The sequence below is a fragment of the Trypanosoma theileri genome, assembly GCF_002087225.1.
Source record: "Trypanosoma theileri isolate Edinburgh chromosome Unknown TM35_Tth_31_V1, whole genome shotgun sequence".
Classification (NCBI taxonomy): domain Eukaryota; phylum Euglenozoa; class Kinetoplastea; order Trypanosomatida; family Trypanosomatidae; genus Trypanosoma; species Trypanosoma theileri.
Genome location: NW_021639873.1, coordinates 82387 through 102008, shown reverse-complemented (window position 1 = coordinate 102008; position 19622 = coordinate 82387). Strand labels below are relative to the sequence as shown.

At 40.5% G+C, this 19622-nt stretch overlaps 4 protein-coding genes across 4 annotated transcripts; all 4 read right to left on the bottom strand.

Moving 5' to 3' along the window:
* Positions 1 to 341: 341 nt before the first annotated feature.
* On the bottom strand, positions 342 to 1349 carry TM35_000311340 (ribonucleoside-diphosphate reductase small chain; the record flags this gene model as incomplete). The annotated part of the gene is made up of 1 exon (XM_029028615.1): positions 342 to 1349. The coding sequence occupies one exon, from the start codon at positions 1347 to 1349 to the stop codon at positions 342 to 344; it is 1008 nt and encodes a 335-aa protein (XP_028880014.1).
* Positions 1350 to 2092: 743 nt separating this feature from the next.
* On the bottom strand, positions 2093 to 4645 carry TM35_000311330 (acyl-CoA binding protein; the record flags this gene model as incomplete). The annotated part of the gene is made up of 1 exon (XM_029028614.1): positions 2093 to 4645. The coding sequence occupies one exon, from the start codon at positions 4643 to 4645 to the stop codon at positions 2093 to 2095; it is 2553 nt and encodes an 850-aa protein (XP_028880013.1).
* A 718-nt stretch (positions 4646 to 5363) lies between these two features.
* Positions 5364 to 18104, bottom strand: TM35_000311320 (uncharacterized protein; the record flags this gene model as incomplete). The annotated part of the gene is made up of 1 exon (XM_029028613.1): positions 5364 to 18104. One exon carries the CDS (start codon positions 18102 to 18104, stop codon positions 5364 to 5366), a length of 12741 nt encoding a protein of 4246 aa, XP_028880012.1.
* Positions 18105 to 18647: 543 nt separating this feature from the next.
* Positions 18648 to 19430, bottom strand: TM35_000311310 (thymidine kinase; the record flags this gene model as incomplete). Its single annotated transcript, XM_029028612.1, has 1 exon — positions 18648 to 19430. One exon carries the CDS (start codon positions 19428 to 19430, stop codon positions 18648 to 18650), a length of 783 nt encoding a protein of 260 aa, XP_028880011.1.
* Positions 19431 to 19622: the final 192 nt, after the last annotated feature.

Sequence of the window (19622 nt, the reverse complement as noted above, 5' to 3'; positions counted from 1 at the left end):
CACTCCGCGTGGAGAGGAAAAAAAAAAAAAAAAAATCGAACAGTAAAAGAAAAAAAAGAAAAACAATCAGAAACAAAAAAAAAGCCTTCTGAAGCGTTACCACTGTTTTTTTTTTTCTTTCCCACACAGTAAACATTTCTACAAGATAAAAAAGAAATAAAATCAATTACCACACGATTCAACCATATAACATATGTACTAATCGCAGGGATATAAATATTCTCAGAAGAGATTAAACAAAAGAAAAAAAAAAGTTTATCAAACACACAGTCTACAAAAAACAGACATATTCAGAAGGCAAGAGAGAAAACAAAAAAAATCACATGACGAAATCACGAAAACTAGAAATCCGTGTCCAGTGAGAAAACCTTGGTGCTACCATCCGCGCTCATCACGCCCGCCTTCTGGTACTCACCAACCTTCTTCTCAAAGAAGTTCGTCTTGCCCTGCAACGAAATCATCTCCATAAAGTCAAACGGATTCTTTGATTTGTAATGTCGTTCGTTGCCAAGTGCGACCAGCAGTCGGTCCGCCACGAATTCAATGTATGTTGCCATGAGATCCGAGTTCATCCCGATCAGTCGCACTGGAAGCGCATCGCAGATGAACTCGCGCTCGATCTCCACCGCCTCGAGGATGATCTCATGGATTCGCTCCTTTGGCAGCTTGTTGACAATGTAGTTCTCATACAAGAGGCACGCAAAGTCGGTATGCAGACCCTCATCCCGCGAGATGAGCTCGTTGCTGAACGTCAGTCCGGGCATCAGACCACGCTTCTTCAGCCAGAACAGTGCGCAGAATGAGCCAGAGAAGAATATACCCTCCACCGCGGCGAATGCAACGAGACGCTCTGCGAACGAGTCGGCACTGCGGATCCACCGGATCGCCCACTCCGCCTTCTTCTGGATACATGGAATCGTTGAGATGGCATGCAGAAGACGATCCTTCTCTACCAAGTCGGTGATGTACGTATCCAGCAGCACTGAGTACGTCTCGGAGTGCACATTCTCAATGGCGATCTGGAACCCGTAGAAGCAGCGCACTTCAGGCACCTGCACCTCTGTCATGAAGCGCTGTGCCAAGTTCTCCAGCACAATTCCGTCACTCGCAGCGAAGAACGCAAGGACGTGCTTGATGAAGTGTCGTTCCCCATCGTTCAGCTTCTCCCAGTCCACCATATCATTGCCCAGATCAATCTCCTCCACTGTCCAGATACTGCTCTCGGCCTCCTTGTATTTCTGCCAGACGTCGTGGTACTTGATAGGAAATAAGACATAGCGGTCTGGGTTCTCGCGCAGCAGTGGCTCCACTTCCACCTCACCTGATTCACGAGGGCGTTTTTCAGACATTTGTTTTGTTTTTCTTTTTAAATTCTTTTTTTTGATTTGGATTAAATTCTTGCTTGTGCTTTGGATGGAATGCAATGAGAGGGTGTAATAAAAGAAAAAAAAGATGTGAATGTTTTTTTTTCTTGTTTTTTATGTAGTGTATGTGTACAAGGTTGATATGGAATGATAATTAAGAGTGTTGTTGTAAAAAACAAAAAAAAAAAAAATGTAACGTAAGAAACAAACTGCAGAGATTGCTGGATAATGATGCAGAAACAAGATGGATGGAGTTTCCTTTTTCCTTCTTGTAGCACGGTTGTGTGTTGTTTTGACTCGTACGGAGACAATAATAGTCTGTTTTTATTTGTTTAGGTAAAAGTTATGCGGTGTATTGATTCTTTATGGTGATCTTATATTCTTCAACTGCTGGAAGAATATCGGTGGATGTAAGCCTTCCAGTAAACGTGAGTTGTAACAAAAAGGTTCTTTTACTCTGTACTTTTATTTTGCACTCTACCCACCCCTATTGTATGCCAATATCCTCCAAATATCTTTTCTCACATATCTTCTTTTCTGAAACCTTTCCCCAGACTTTTCTCTTTTGATTTTTTTCAGTTTATTTTGCTTTCTTTTTCTTTTTTCTTTTTTGTTTCTCTTTCTTCTACTGTTTCTTCCTTTTTTTTTTTGCTTTTTTTTTTTTTTCATTTTTTCACTTCCTTCCTCTTCCTCTTCCTCTCTTCCTCCTTCTGAATGCGTTGCCGCACTTACTGGGTCTTTGGTTGTGAACTTTGCAGTTCTTGTAGATCCTCCACATACTGTCGCTTTGCTGCTTCTGTGGTCATTCCTTTGAGTGCATTCCACGCATCCCACTTTGCACATCCAACAACATCCACCATCCATGGCCTGGAGACATTAATGTCTCCCACAGTCGCCTGTTTGTAGAGACCGTAGAACTTGAGTTTGATGTCGTTACTGGCGGATGCTGCCATCCTTGAGAAGGCAAACTGAGCAGCCTCAAAGGCAGATTCCACATCAGATCCAACAGTATTCTTTCCATTAGCATTAACTACATCCGATACTCCAGCAACACTAGAACCAGAACCTGTAGTAGTAGTAGTATTAGTATCTGTTTGCGGGTATAGAAATTTGTAAAATGCCGGTAATGGCGGTTCACCATGTTGAAGACGCAAGGGCAATGCCTCACACAAACGGCGCAGGGCTTCAATATCATGATCTTCAGAAGAATGGAAAGAGTTTTTTGTGGATGGGTTGACATCATCATCTGCAGGTGATTTGGATGTAGCACGTCGTTGTTGTTGTCCACTTGGTGGTTTTTCTTTCAAACTCAATAGGAACCGTTGACACATTTTAAGCCAATCCTGCAGTACAGACTGTACTCTTAAACGATCGTTCTTTTCAGTGAAGGCATCAGGTTTGCTCCAGAGTTCTTCTGCACTAAGCAATACAGACTCCACACATGCGAAATACAGCATATCTACCCTAGCGTTGAATTTCTTTTGAGATGTGAGTGGTGTTGCGGCCAACCATAACTCTTCAAAACGTTCAGCGTCATTCGTTGGACGTGATGCGAGGTAGAATCGCAGAGGTGAAAATACACCAGGCACATCTACTAGTAAAGTTTTTACCTTTTTATACAACATTTGCAGAAGATGATATCTTTTTGGTAATGCCGAAACCACAGCTCCTGCCACTAGTAGTGTGATGAAGGTAGCTGGAATTCCAGTAGAACAAGAGGCATAATCACCTTCTTCAACAATATCAAGGAAACTTTCCAACGCACAATCACGGGAGAGAAGTCTAGAAAGAACAAAAAGATGACCACTCCATATAGAGTTTGGTGGAGCTATATGAGTAACCTTTTTAAAATTCCATAATGACACACGGAAGTCACTGAGAACAGTTGCCTCACGATTTTGCCGTGCGGATCCCGGTGGTTGTCGCTCCATTGTTGTGGTTTCACGAAAACTTATCCACAACGCAAGAAATGCAAGTTTTTGGTGTTCCTGCGGGGCACAGGATAATAAAATTGGGCTTTGCGGTACAGCATGATGTGAATGATGATGTTGTTGATGCTGCTGTTGTTGTTGATGTTGTTGTTGATGTGATGGTTGTTGTTGTTGAATACTACGTGGTAAGGCCACACCATGTGGAGATTCCCACGGTGATGTATTAGTGGAACTCCCTCGTGAACCACTACCAACGTAATACATACGCCTTCCATTTATCACAGGGAGAAGTAAACCCGCAAAGAGTTTCAACATATTACTGAGAATTCGCAGATCACCAGAGCAAACCTCATACAGGACATCGTGATCAATAATAAGACTTGGAAACCGTGTATAATACTCAGAAAGGGCTCCACGGTGTGCAGATATAATTTGCGTTACAAATCCAGACTCCGACTTCACTCCACTATTACCACCACTATTACTACTATTACTATTATTATTATTATTATTATTATTATTATTATTATTATTATTATTTTCACCACCAATTGCACTAGCACCAGCGTAGTCATCAAAGTTATTTGCATAATCTCTTTCATACACCACACAATTTAAGAGAGATCCCAATGCTCCTGTTACAGTTGAAATAGTATACTTGGATTCTCCTCCAATAGATAATGAACCCGACATACCCCTTCTAAAATACCGTGAAGCCTCATCACTACATACTTCTCCACATCCATTTACACTTCCTCCATTTACACTTACACTTCCTCTACTTACAGTTCCTTCAAGAATGACAACTGTTCCACCCAACTCATTCCGCACCTGAATCTCTAAGCCTCTTCGTTGCTGATGTAAACTTCCTTTCATAGGACTACACTCTCGTGAGTTTAAAAGGTAATCTGGACAAGTGGAAGATGTAGAAGCAGCAGCAATAGCATCAGCTCCAGTTTCCAGTGAAGCTTCTCTACTATTATCACGCAAAAGATCCTCCAATACAGTAACAGAATATTGTTGATGAAATGACAAGAGTTCAGCAACAGCTTTTGCATGTTTTACCACAATTGCCAGATGAAATGGTGTCCATTCATCAATTCCAACTTCCATTTCATTCTCTAGATTTGAAGGTTCAGCATCAGCATCATCCAACATACTTATATATACACTCAGAGACTGATAAGCACTTTCTGCCTTGATACTTACGGGATCACTACTACGCAGAAGAGTACAGAGTTTATCTAAATAAGCCACAGCATCCATTCCCTTTCCATCAGAATCGTGAAGGAGAAACGTCACTGGCTCTCCCATGTTCTGTGCGTGAATCCACATGCCGTGTGTTGCCATTTGATATAGTTTTTTATTTTATATTTTTTTTTTCCCTCGCTCTATTTCCCTTTTTTTTTCTTTTCTTTGAATCTATCTATTTACTCCTGTTTTTTTTTTCTTTTCTTTATTTTGATGTTTCCTTCCCTCCCTTTCTAATAAAAGGTTATTTTCACACAATAGTGAAATCCAAAACAGAAAAAAAGAAGAAAAAGAAAGCAATAAAGTAACAGAAAATGATCTTCAGAATAATCTTTTTACTAATCAGTATCTGAAGCTCAATCTCATCTAACAAGCAAGAGAAAGAAAGCAAAAAAAGAAATAAAGAAAGAGACACTACCCCTCACCATTCAAAGGCACGATAGATGCGCGTTGAGAATTATTCCACCAAAATAAAAAAGGGGAAAAAAAAGCATGTGTCCCGTATATATCTATACATACGCTTTGTGTACAAGAAGGAGGAGATTAAAGGAAAAATAGAAATGATAAAAGAGAGAGAATAGATAATAAATTCCCCATTCTCATTTATTTCTTTAATTCCCTTACTCCCCACCTCCCATTTATCGCTCCTGCATATATATATATATATATATGCATGTATACATCAGATAATACTCTCTCATATACAAGAGAAAAACAAGCAAGCAAACAAACAAACAACAACAACAACAACAAAAAAGCATTATCATTTTCTCTCAAGACTCTTCTTTCCTTTACTACTCTGCTTCTGTAAATATAACTAAGCATGATCTGTCACAAACTTTGCCACTCGGGTAAACCACTCATGAATACCTGGATGAAAGAGAGAGATACTACCTCCATCAGCAGCCGTCATAGAAGACAAGAATCGCACTACTTCAATAGTTATCGCACAACGTGGAAGAAGTGATTGCACACATCGTTCCATAAGATCATCATCCGTTAATGCACGAGGAACCACAGAACGAATAAGGGCTTCAATAAACCCAATCACAAGTTTTGATTTGGCATCATCCACTAATGGGACCTCACCCGATACTCCATCCACAGCCCCAATCTCATTAGGAGCTGCAAAAACATCTGTTGGAACAGCCGCTGTATTAGAAAGAGCAATAGAAACACCCTGTCGAGTAATTGGAAAGTTACTCATATTTGTATTGGACACAGTATTAAGTTGAGGTTCTGTTGATATTTGTGTACGATTAGTCTTTTTGTTAACTGTCAATATAGGTGTTTTGGAGTTTAATACCGCCATAGCTTCATTCAATTGTTGGGAAAGTACAACCCCTACAGGGACTTCTTCTTCTCCATCATCTGCGGCTACCACTGTAGACATCATAGGAGAACCTTGCATTAATTGTAATGTCTGTATGGCTTTGGTTTGTGTTGCCTGTACTTCGTGAAGTGGAAGTTCAAACACCACACACCGTGTCTCACTCCAAGGAGAAGAAGTTGAAATGGTTTCTGTAGCATTTTTCATATCTGACGTGGTGTTATTCTTCCCAGTTGAACGTAGATTTCTTTTACTTTGATTATGTTGATTCCTTTCATTCAATGCTGGGGGACGCGTTACATTAGGATCATTCACAGGTGAGACAAATAAAACAAATGTTAACGTCTCTTCGATGGCAGTCGTATTATTATTACTACTATTATTATTATTATTATTATTATTATTATTATTATTATTACCACCACTACTATTAATAGTATTATTATTATTCCTAGTAGTAGTATTCATCTTATTACGCGTAACACTCGAAGTGGCTAGAGATGATGTCACTCCACGTTTTCGTTTCTCTCCTCCAGTTGAAGGGATTTTTTTCCCAACGGTATTCATTATATTCTTATGTGTATCCGGCATAAAAGACTGACACAGGACGGTGTTTACCCTGGGTACATTTAACTCTGTAAGTGTATTCGCATTAAATAAAGGTGGTAGATTATCAATAACAATAGGTGGTAACATAGAGGCTGTGGATCCGGCAGCATCTGTTATAATAGTGGTAGCCCCACGTTGTGTACGAATGGTCTCTCCAAGTCGACTCTGTCCTTGTTGAGATTGTTGTCCTTGTGATGTTTGTTGTTGTTGTTGTTGGGATTGTTGTTGTTGCTGTTGCCTCACATACATTTCTCTTGTGTTTTCATTATACCAAAGATAATAACAACTGAGGGGTGCCGTTCGTGTTTGCAAAAACGCCCGAACTTGACGGAGTGCGGTTTCAAGATCTAATGATTCCAGCGGTGGGAAAACACACTGTAGAGATCGATCCCGATGTAAAGCCGCAAAGGCGGCCACAATAATAGGAAGAGTAACAAGATTCTTCACATTTGTTTTTTCCTTTTCATCACGATTGCGTACAGCCGCACGACGGACATCAGGTGTTGTGGGTCTAGACAATAGTGAAACTTCTCCACTCGTGTTAACCTTCTCGGTGATATTTCCTAAACTACGTTGTGTGTATTGAATGGCGGCGAGAATATTCTCTGTGAAGAGTGCATCTGTAGTCATATTAATAGGATCATCTCCATAGAGTGAAAACACACGTGTTCCACTAAAGACATGGAAATTCATATCAAGTACAAGTTTTGCCAAAACTCCACAGGCTGCAGCAATCAAAATAGGAAAAGATTGACCCGTTCGTGAGAATAATACCGCTAGATATAATAATGCCGAACGTAAAATATCATAATTATGAGTTCCACTTGTAACGATATCTTGAATAACAGAAAGAAGAAGTTTTACCGGTTCTTGTCTGGGAATATCTAATCTAGATATAACGACAGAAGCTGTCATTTGAGATTCCGATGTATCCTGCATTAAACTTGGTATTTCATTTCTATCTTCTGTGGATGGTTTCATCTGTTGTGTTAGTAATGTTGGGGTAAGCAGACATAATACCCGGGCAAGCATAAAACGACTCTCAATAACAGGAGTAGGATGAGCAGCATTATCATACTGTGGGGTAAGGGCGAAAATAGCATGACGAAGTAAACTTTCAGCGAGATCAAGTTTCCCTAAATATATATATTCATCTGCAAGTAAATTTAACGCACGATGGAGAAATATCGCATCAATATTCCACGCTACTTGAGGTCTTGGTAGTGCTTTATTAACACTAAGAATAGAATATTGCGGTTGAGCTGGTTGATCTTTCCTCCTTATCTCTATCTCTAATGGTGGGACACAACCTGGTAAAAGACCATGTACTTCACAGTACTCACGTAAAGCAATAACAGCAGTTTCTAAAAGCACTACATCATTATATCTTTTCTCCTTTTCCTCTTCTTCTTCTTTTTCTTTTTGGTTTCCTTTACCTCGTCGAAGTTCCTGTTCAAGTGAGTGCTTTGCCACAATGGTCCATGCATACAGCATATCAATACGATGATCACATCGAAGGGAATGAGAAACACGTTGAAGAACATTTAATGTTCCTGCTGACTGTGAAGAAGACCCTAAACGGGCAGCAATCGCAGCACTGTAAAGTGAAAACACACGTCCAGTGTATGGATCTCCACATTCATCACAGAGAATAAGAGCACTTTGTATAACTTCCCGTGCGGCCGCATACTCACGCACACGTACATGATTTAACACCATCAATTGATATACTTCACACCAAAAGGTATGCATCGTAACAGACCATAAATAAGATGGCATTCCAGATATACCACGTCCATGCATACTGTTAATAACACCATCATTAAATGCGGTTACCAGAGATTGTAGAAGTGTTAACGCCTTTGCACATTCTCCACGTGCTGTAAATATCTTCGCCAGAAGAAGTTCAGATACAGAACGTACATACATTTCCTCTACTTCACAAGATCGTCTTGTAGCTGGTACATCTTCCTTCAGTAAAATAGTACTCTTCTCTCGTATTGGAGATTTCTTATGAAGACTACTAATACTACTATTCCCATCCACAACTCCTGTATTACCACCACCACCACCAGAACGTGCTTGTATTCGTGCTAATAATATCTGCAAGATTTGCTCCGCAGCATTTAATGCCTCTAAACACGCTGAATTTGTAAAACTATGTAGTGGCATTCGCTGTAAACTACGCGATCGCCCACCACGCCGTTCTCCTCCTCCTCCTCCTCCTCCTCCTGTTGTAGTAGTATTGGTACTTGTTGTTAATGGAGGAGGAGTTGCATAGGCACACCAGACATATGCAGCCTCTCGTGCACCAAGAGTTACAAGAGATTCCGCCACCGCAAGTTCTACGCGTTGAGAGAGAAGAAAACCATAAGATGCAGCCACAGATTCATGTAAACCACCAATAATAGTAAGAGCAGAGGAATTGGATTGTGCAGTACTTGTCTCTCCTCCACTTGTGCAGAGACACTGAGATACAAAGGCTTGAATACTTGTTACATTACCTGGTACTATTGGTAATTCACTATCATCATATAAAGACTCATGAGGTTCCTGTTGTTGTTGTTGCTGTTGTTGTTGTTGTTGTTGTAACTCTAACTGTAAATCCATTTGTCGTTGGGCATTCCCTTGTACTGTATCTGGTCGCTTTCCACTCTTTCCAACCTTCACTGCATCTGCAGAGTCCATGATTGCATGTACACCACTGAGAGCAGTGGCATCTAATGCTCCACAGGGAACACGATTTCCCATACAAACATCCCGAAGTATTTTCATAGATGCCCGATGATTTCCAAAATGAGAAGCCGCCATGGCTTGTATTAATCGTGCTTCCACTGTAAGAGCAACATGTCGAGTGTGTATACGCGCAAGATATTCTGTGAGGGAGGCAATCATAGCAGCATATAAGGGAAACTTAAATTTAAGAAGTTCCCATGCAAGGAAGAGTGTATGATGGACAATGTGTGGCATTAATGTTATCAGAGATTCACCAAGATGGGGAAGTACAATAAGATCTTCTAATACAAATCCACCAAAATCACGTAAATGTTGAGGAAAATTACTTGTACCACCTTGTTTAAAAAATCTTTCTACAATCCATGCAGATGTTAAATACGCATCCACTGCCTGTTTTTGTTGTTCACGGTATGTATACATAGCTAGTGAACTAAGTGAAAGAACGGCAAGTAATATACGTGGAAATCCAATTGTGAGAACATCAAACTCTTTCCATGCCTCTGGTGGTCGTTGTAATGATCCTGGTATTTCTAATGCGGCATCTACAGCTTCCAACCAACACCGCTCCGACTCTGCACGTTGTCTATGTAGTAAATGAATACGTCCAAGTTTATATAATTGCTCTGCAAGAAGTCCAAATAAACGTCGTTGTCGCAAATGTGTAATAACACTTTCATAACTTTTAATCACATCCCGTACATTCATACGACGCATATTTGTAGTCCCACGTGCGGTTTGCCATGTAAGCGTTGTTTCCCCACTTGCCATGGAATTAACATCCCACTCCAATACAGATCCATTCCCACCTCCACCTCCAACAATAGTGGTTGGAGAAGCCGGTTGTTGTTGTTGTTGTTGAGATGTGTGTTGTTTTAATGGCATTAATGTTCGGGTCAGACGCTGCAAGACACGTTTATACGTATCGGTGGTGGTATATCGTTCCCATAATTGTTGAGCATTACGCATAAGAGCCTTATACACAGGTTCATTTCTACGAAGAGAGATATATTCATTTAGTAACTTCTCATTCATAGGCATTCCCATAGTTGTTTGTAAATACAACACAAAAGGAAGTAAATCAGAGGCAAAGAATCCACCTGTTAGTCGATGGACCTCTTGTGCAAGTTCAAGAGATGCACGTTGTCTGTTAAATTGCATATACTGTAAAAGAAACATTAAATGTTCAATAATACGTTCTGCTGGTAATGCTGAACCGAGACGTCGTGCCACTACTACCGCCGCATCTGCGGTATCTGTACGAATAGGATCTGGAATAGATTTCTTTAACTTGACACCACCAACTTTTCCAACTTTCTTCTTTTTTTTCTTTAAATCCAATTGATGTTCTTTTTCTTCTTTCTGTTGTTCTTGTTCTTGTATCCATGTTAACATCTGTTCCACCTCCTTTACATGAGGTGTTAAGAATGGAAGAACTGTGGTTTGTGAAGAGAGTATTTGTTGCCATGTACTCCAACACTGTTGTTGTAATTGAGATCGTTCTCGTTCTTCTTTTCTAAACAAATCACGTACTCGCCAAGTCATTGATTGTATCAGACGTCTATATGATATTAGAGCCATATGTGCAAGACGAGATTCCTCATATTGCCCTGCTGCAGAGATATAAACATGTAAAGAAGGAATTCGACCTTGAAAAGGTAATTGCTCCTCTGCAAGTACATCACGGCCAACTTTTACAGCAGCTGGTTGTAAAAACTCCACATCACGACGATTATCTGCAAAACCATTCCATAGTAATAATAACATTTCATGTAAGGCATGTGCAAGTGGAAGAACACGAGGTCCCCATTCACGTAACTTTTCAGCTATAATGAGTGTCTTTTGCATAGCATCACCACCTTGTACAGAGAGATTACTGGATTCTGTTGATTGTTGAAGACTTGGACGTCCTGACTGTAAAGGCTCATCACCACCACCACCACCACCAGTAGGAATAACAGCAACATGAGGAGTAATACCACCACCGCCACCACTATCACCCATCACATCAGCATCAGGATTATTATTGTTATTATTATTATTATTATTATTATCATTTGGATTACAGAGAAGCATTAGTTTTTCATCTGATAACGTCTGTGCGGGTGGATCATCACAGACAAATGCACGTAACCCATCTATAGCTTGTGTAATGGCCATAAAGGCATGAGATGGAAAACAACAACGATTAAAGAGTATCGCCGCATGTGTCCCATGTTTAACAAGATGTTCTTCCTCTTCTTTCTGCATTCTTAATTCTTCTTCTCGTGCTGCTGCTGCTGCCGCCTCTCCTTCTCGTGCTTTGTTTCGTTTACCTCCACGTCCAATTGTGCTTCCCATACTAGGCCCTGGAGATGTACCTGTAGGAATCATACCCGTACTATTATTATTACCATTACCATTACCATTATTATTATTATTACCGTTAGTTCCATTCTGTTCATTCTCTTGCATTTGCCGCTGCATTCGCTCCAGTGTCATTTGTGCACATGTGGCTAGATACATATGCAATTGTGCCTGATAAGGTGCGTTAAACTGCATGATGCGACCACGCAACCAACGTAAAGCACGACGTCTACGTATTCGTGCTACTCCACGTGTGAGTTGTCTTAACATTTGTTGTTCTGCCATTGTCCATTCTCTTCCATCCACACTAGTGAACTGATGTGGTCGTCGTACTTCCACTACTGTTTCTGTTCCTTTCGCTTCTGCACGTTTGGATGATCGTCCTTGTTTCGTGGGAGTAATTTCCTGCGGTGCAGTCTTTTTCTGTGTTTGTGGGATTTCTACCAACATATATCCCTCCCGTTGTAACCACTCCAGCATAGAGTCAATCACTGTTTGTTGAAATTCCTGTACACCGGTGTGTAATTTCTGAATGGTTTCTAACGCCTCTGTGGCTACACGTCTGGCGGTGTTAATATCACCTTGTCTTAAAAGATACTCCACAATATAAACAGCAGTCTTAGCGTAAAGTGGATCAGTCGCCGCCTGCTGTAATCGATCTATAGCCGTTTGCACAGATTTACTTGAAAGCCCACGGGCCACCTCAGATAACCACGTTGGAACTCCTATAAGGTTTAAAGATGTTGCCGTCAATCCTTCACTATCTATAGATTTTTCTCTTCGTCCACTAAAAGGACGAGAAACCACAGTGGTTCCACCTCCTGGTACTGTAAAGAGTATTTCTCCTAATAATGTGAGGTATTCAATAGGCATACAATCATCCAACACAGTATCCGCTACGGCATAGGAACTTCCAGGAAAGAGAGACATTGTAACGTCATTTCCAGGAACAGGTGTGGTAGATGCCCTTTTAGATGAGCGATTATTATTCCCTCGCGGTGTACGGTTATTGTTTAAATTCTGAGAAACACCAGGAGCAGGAGTTGGTGTATTCGAAGTAACAACATGTAAAACATCTAAACAACCTGGACTAAGACCTAAAGTACGTTGTACTTCTTTGGCAGTTTGACGAATATTACTTAAATATCGAAGTTGACGTGTATTGGGATGTGTATATACTTGATTCCACACATGTGAAAAGACAGAAAGGAGTAAATCGTACCATCCTTGAATAGATGTTGGAAATACTGTTAGTGTACTAGAAGTCGCATCACCTAATCCTGAAGCAGTATTAGCATTAGCATTAGCGTTAGCCGTACCAGTAGGAGCTGAAAAAAACAAAGAATTTGAATCTGCACTTAATCCAACAGCAGACATTTTTCGAATTGTTTTCAATAAGGCATCCAATGTGCGAACGGCCAGTAATTGTGTGTGTGCGTCTCCCCAAACAGATGCGGGTTGTCGCCTAAAGGCTCCACATAATGTTGCTAATGGTTGTAGTACATATGGAGAGTAATTGGCATCTGTGAGAGTTGGTAGTAGTGCATTAAAGAGTTCATATGTACATTGTAGCATTAATGGATAATCTTGTACACGATCAGCAAGTTCAATAGCAAACTGAATACGATAGGCACTTCGCAAATGCCACATTTGCATACGTGCGAGTCCATATCGTTCTTTAAATGGAACTTCCATTAATTCACCCATATCCACAAATGGCATAATACCCGTTATATCATAGTTATGATATGGACAACGACGCATCTCCACAGTAGACATCCAAAGTAATGCAGATACAAGTGTACGTAAGAGGAGTGGTGAAGAGACTGCCAACATCTCTTCATTAGGATGTACAACTAAGAAAACAGAAGGATCCATTCCAGTAATACTATCACTTTTCATTTTTTCCGTAGTTGTAGTCGTCCCTGTCGCTGTCGTTGTTGTTGTTGGAGGAGGAGGAGAAGGTAAAGTAGAAGTACTCGTTTGAATTGTACCTTTTGTCATCATACCTGTTGCTGTATTCTGAAGATCATTCTCATGACCTATTCGTCTTCCATCTCCTGTTTGTCCCTCACTATTATGATTACTTGCAAATGCGGCATAGAGAACATTCTTTGCACTCTCTGTCATATTCATAAAACCCAACTTACCACTCACCGTAACAGCATAACACCAAATCATAAGATCTGAATACGCAGTATCTTCTCGTTGTTGTGTTTGTTGAGGAGGACTAAGTGGTCTATTCTGAGCATGTAGACGTCTACCTTCATATCGATGTAATAATCGAAATGCCTCTTCCATCATTTCCCGTTGTGCCTTCACTTGTGTCTGATGAGATGCCAAACAGACCAGCACAAGGGCATGCAATAATACATCTCTTTCACTACGTGCCCATGCTAACATTCGTTTCTTCTCATCATCATTATCATAAGAGGCAATAGCATTTGCAGTGGGCTCTGCTTGTAAAAGAGATTCCAACACATTTAATTCCTTTGCTGTGACAGCACCATAAATACGAGATTTAGCATGACGCTCCATCACTAACTTCACATCTGCCCGATGTCGCTCCACTGCGGCGTAGTGTTGTCGGTGAATGGCTTGATGCCAACGCAACTCCAACATACAATGTGTGAGAGCTGTACGTGTGTCTAACACTTCCTGTTCGTGCCGCAATCGTCGAATCATTTCACTGTTCATTTGTTGTTGTTGTTGTTGTTGTTGAGGTGGGGAGGGAGATGATTCTTTGATGGGACTATCGGCACCAGGCCGCCTTGATGAGATGGACGTTTGCCGTGGACGCTGCGCCAGACATCCAAGTGCCATTCGAATGGCCGCAATTGCCGTGCGGGTTCGTTCGCAGGTCTTTCGCAGCATATGTACAGTATCCATATTGTGAGAAGGACTATTACTATTACTATTGTTGTTGTTATTATTATTACTGGTTTTGTTGGTATTGTGAGTGGTGGCTGTTGTTTCACTTGTGGAGACTTCCGCCTCTACCTCCTTTGCATAGGTGAGAACCAGTTGACCAATTCCAACAGCATCTGTTAATCCACTATTTACTTTTGCCTCCAAACAGGTACAAATCACATTATGATAAACATCAAATATCTCTTGTTTTTCTTCTTGTTCTCGTCTATCGTCAACGGCTTTTTCAGTTGACATACTTTTTCCAAATAAAGATTCTGAACCAGATGAAGATGAAATTGAAAGTTGTGCAAAACACGTATTTACACGTTCTTGTAGAAATGTAGTCGTCTCTTCTAGAAATTTTTGATAAAACATAGTTAAACTACTAGACATTGCTGTTGTCGTACCAAGCATTATATAATGGGATGATTGTATAGGAACCATAGTAAAAGCTATGGTATCATTCTTTGTTGATTGAAGATTACCAGCAACAGTGGCGGCATTTGGTCCGGCGTAAAGTTTTAATAATTTCTTTAATTCATCTGTGATGGGTGTTAACTCACCCATTTGTTCTTTTGCCGTTGTTGTTGTAAAGGTTGCAGTGGTATTGGCTAATTCCGTTCCCACACCTGCCCGTCGCATACGTTGCAGTAATGCTAATGTAAGAGACACTAAATCCAACAAACGCATCTGCGCTGCCTTCTTAGATACTGGGGCTACTACTACTGCTTGTTGTTGTTGTGCATTTTTCTTATTTCCACTAACTCCACTACCCTTTGTAATAGTAGTAGTAGTAGTTGTTGTTCCTGCTGCTGTAGTAGTATTAGTAGTTGTACTTATATCATGTTTCCCTTCTTCTTCTTCCACATGACATCCCTGCAAAGAAGCAATACTACAGGTACAAAGTCTACCGTATAAGTGTCCGTGTTTCCCATCAAATAACACACGATGAAGAAGTAATATCATTAATAAACTTTCCTCATTCAACACATCTATATGTTGTGGTGGTTGTCCTCCTGGAGGAGGAGAAGAAGAAGAAGTAATCTTTTCTCCATCAGATGTGATTTGTACAGGGGCTCTAAGAGGTGCAAGTGTATATAAAAGATTCTCCAATGTGATACTCTTTAAAAAGGCCGGATCATCCATGGCTAAGATGATTGGTTGACTGGCCGGTTGTGCACGATTACCACGTCTAGCAGGGGAATTCTTTTTACCTCCAGAAGTTGTATTATTTAAATTAGATATCCCTTGTTGTAATTGTTGTAATTGCATTTGTAAGGATTGAGGTAATACATCAACATTCTTAAAATCCTCTTCTAATCCCTTTTCTCTCACAGAGGGATTAGTCTGTAAATAAGTAAACACCGCACGATGGGTAAGAAACTCCAAGGCTTCAATTGCCCAACCACGAAAGGGTTTCACCGCAGAAGCAGCTGCAAGAGATTGTGGAGATATTTTTTTTGTGTTTGGTTCATTCTCTGTGGTTTGAGAAGGCAAAGAAAATGTGGGTGCGGTGGTGAAAGATAAGAGAAACCGCACTAAAGTTCCAAATGCACGTTTGGCTGCCAGTTCTCTCTTTAACACTAATTCCTTTTGTTGTTGTTCTTGTTGTTGTTGTTGTTGCTGTTGTTGCTGTTGTTTCGAACTATCTTTTCCTTTTTTATTACGACCCTGTGAAGAACCTTTATCGGCTCCTGTTGTACCTGTTGTGTTACCTGGGGATTCAGACAATTGTTGTTTAGATGATTTCGGTAATTCCACTTTCAATAATAGTTGCCATGCCGAATTCAACATTTCCAAACCACTTTGTGGTACATTCCCTATAGAGAGTGGTTGTTCCTGTGATGTTAATAAGGTTGTCTCTGCAGTTGTACCTCCACCACCAGCTCCTCCTCCTCCTTTTGTTGTTGTTGTTGTTGTTGTTTCTGCACTAGTGCCTATTCCTCCTCCTCCTGTTGTTATTGTTGTTGTTGTTTGTTTGCCTGTACTGTTCACATACCATGTATATTTAACCACCGCTAATAGAGTGTGATCCAGTGCATACAACATCACCTCTTGACTTGCCATTGTTGGTGGAACAGGATCCAAATGTTCCAATTCTACTAATTCCCGTACTTTCCGCATAGCCCGCTGTGCAATGATAAGAGCATCATTATACAACTCCTGTTGTTCATAACATGTTGTGAGAAGATCATATAATCGAAGACGCCAAGGAAGATATCGCACGGTGGCTAATTTTAACGTGGCAGACTCACAGAGATCTACACATAAGGCAATATAACGTGCAATGTGTGGAAGTACTTCCAATACATCCCGACCTACAGCATGTAAGAGAGAAAGACATAATTCATATACCGCAATGGTACCATTGAAAAGAATATAATAACTCCCATCCGCATCTACTTTGGCTACGGAAACCAGTCGTGTAGTAAGAACATCCATATCTCCTATAGCCCGCATAATCGCTGGATTCCCAGTGTATGAACACGAATGATCCCCATCACTAGAATCAGGATGAGGATAAGAGATAGAAGGATGATCCTCCACATCACGGCCTCTATTCCCTATATTGTATTGAAGGGCAAGATGGGCCATACATGTACGCCGCAGAATATCATATTGGGCTACAAGACGCCAGGCACGTAATAAAACTGCCACTAACTGTGGTGAAAGGGGAACCGTACCACGTCCAACAGAAGCATTAGTACCAGTACTCAAGTGACGACCCTCATCGTGTTGTTGTTGTTGTTGGAGAGAAAATAACGTTTGGGGTTTTTCATTCTTTTCTGCATCTCGTGCCGTTTCCGATCGGCTTGCGGCGTCTCGTAGTGTTAATCGCACATCCCGTTCCAGTGCCTCTAGACACAATTCTAATGCCTCTTCATACATGCCTTTAGATATTAAGAACTCCGCCGCGGCAATACACTCCTCTGCAAAGACAACAGCCACATCCAACTCTAATGGTTGTTCACGGCGTATAGTTCCCCCTGCCATTCCACCAGTAGTGGCATTCATAGAGTGTAGAGATGCTGAGAAATGAGATGTAGACATCATTGCCATTCCAGAAACATTTGTGGTGTTGTTGTTGTTGTTAGGAGCTGCTGCTGCTGTTGCCGTAGTGGTAGTAGTTACCGTGTTTGTCGTTCCTTTTCCATTTCCCTTCATTCCTTTACGTGGACGATGATCTGCATTCGCACTCGTCACTGGTGAACTCCCAATACCACCAGCCGCAGCTGTATTCATAGTCGCAGCGGCAGCCGCAGCCGTAGTATTAGTATTAGTAGTAGCAGTTGTATTTGTATTCACTATTGTTGCCATAGGCCCTGTTGTGATGGTATTGGAATAAGAATTATTATTATTATTATTATTATTATTATTCCCCACTACTCCTACTCCTCCTACTGCTGCTGTTCCTGTTCCAGTGGCATTCATCCCAACAGCAGAAGAGGAAGAAGGGCCAAGAGAGGCGGAACCAACCGCAATGGCACACCGGCGTACATCCGTGAGAAGTTGACGCAGTCGATTACGCCAACGTTGAATCTCAACATGCTCCATTGTTGTAAATTGAAGTCCTGCAAAGCGTCGGAGTTCACATCGGAGATTTCTCCGAGATTCATCTAAAAGAGACATTTACTCTAATCAAATCACGGGGTATTGGTGCTTAAGGTACGAGGTTCGATAGTAAAAATAAAATAAAAGAAAATAAAAATGTGAAAAACACTGTATAGAGGAAACAAGTAATTCACACTCTCTCTGTTTCTCCCAGAGAGAGAGAGAGAGACACAAGATGAGATCTCATCTGATAACATTAGAAATCATTAAAGGACAAGATGAAGAATAATAGAAAGATGGAAGAAGAACTACTTGCTTTTCCCTATTCAGTTCAATCCATACTCATTGAGGAGTGTATATATATATATATATAAAACAAGCTCAATGATACGTGAAAAATGAAGAAAGAAGATTACAAGAATACTCAAGTACGTTCATAAACCAATAAAAAGAGAAAACAAAAACAAAAAAAAAACAAAAAAAAAAAAAAAAAAAAAAAAAAAAAAAAAAAAAAAAAAAAAAAAAAAAAAAAAAACACCAAATCAAAAAAGAAAAAAAAAAAAAAGAGTAGAAATGCGAGACCCCACCCCTCCTCTTCACATAAAACCTTTAAAATCATCATCATTCCTTCTTTTCTTCTTCTTCTTCTTGTTTTTCCTTTTCTTGCTTAAGAGAAACAGTGAAACCCCGTTTTTGTGGTTGGTCAAGACAAAAACGACAGACTGTCTCATACAATTCCACACCGCCCACCACTACTTGCTGTGGCATCTCAACACGACGTTGTGTGAAGAAGGCCTCACGTGTACGGCACTTCATACAAATAGCAGAGAGTTTCTGCACAGACTCACACAGTGGGAGTAAACGATGGACTTCGCCAAAAGATTGTTGATGACAATCCCCATCAAGTGAGGCAACCAGTATGTGTTTTCCTGCAGCTACAACGGTTGAGCAAAAGGAATAGAGATCGGGGAAAAATTGTCCCTCATCAATGGCAATAACAGAATAGTTTCGCCAATCTAATAGAGTCTTATTTGCTTTCAACTCTGTATTTGTAGAAACATCTTCCCTTTTCTCCTCTTGAGTCTCATTATCCTCATTCTCCGTACTATTATTCTTCTTGTTGTGATGATGATAATTGGTGTTGTTTACGTTGGATGGTAATTCCCCTTGATGGAGTTCCCACAGTGTAGAGAGGGCAACATCTGTTGGATATCGTAAACCATATGCATGTGAAGAGAGCCAAACAGAACGAGATGTCGCATCTGTGTAATCATTGTGAATATCACCTTCATTATTATTATGATAGCGAGTGTCTATGGAATGGGTGACGACAAGACAACGATATCCAGCAGACCGTAGTCGTGAGACTCGTTGAATTAAAGTAGATGTCTTTCCTGCAAACATTGGGCCTATTATAATCTCTAATCGACCCAAAGGGTGGGACACACAAGAAGAAGAAGAACAACAACAACAACCATTACATGTACATTTGCAACTACAGCAACAACAAGAAGAGACTGGCTCCATAACTAGATGGAAAATAATGTGAGGAAAATAACACTAGAACAGCTATTAGATGATATATATATATATATA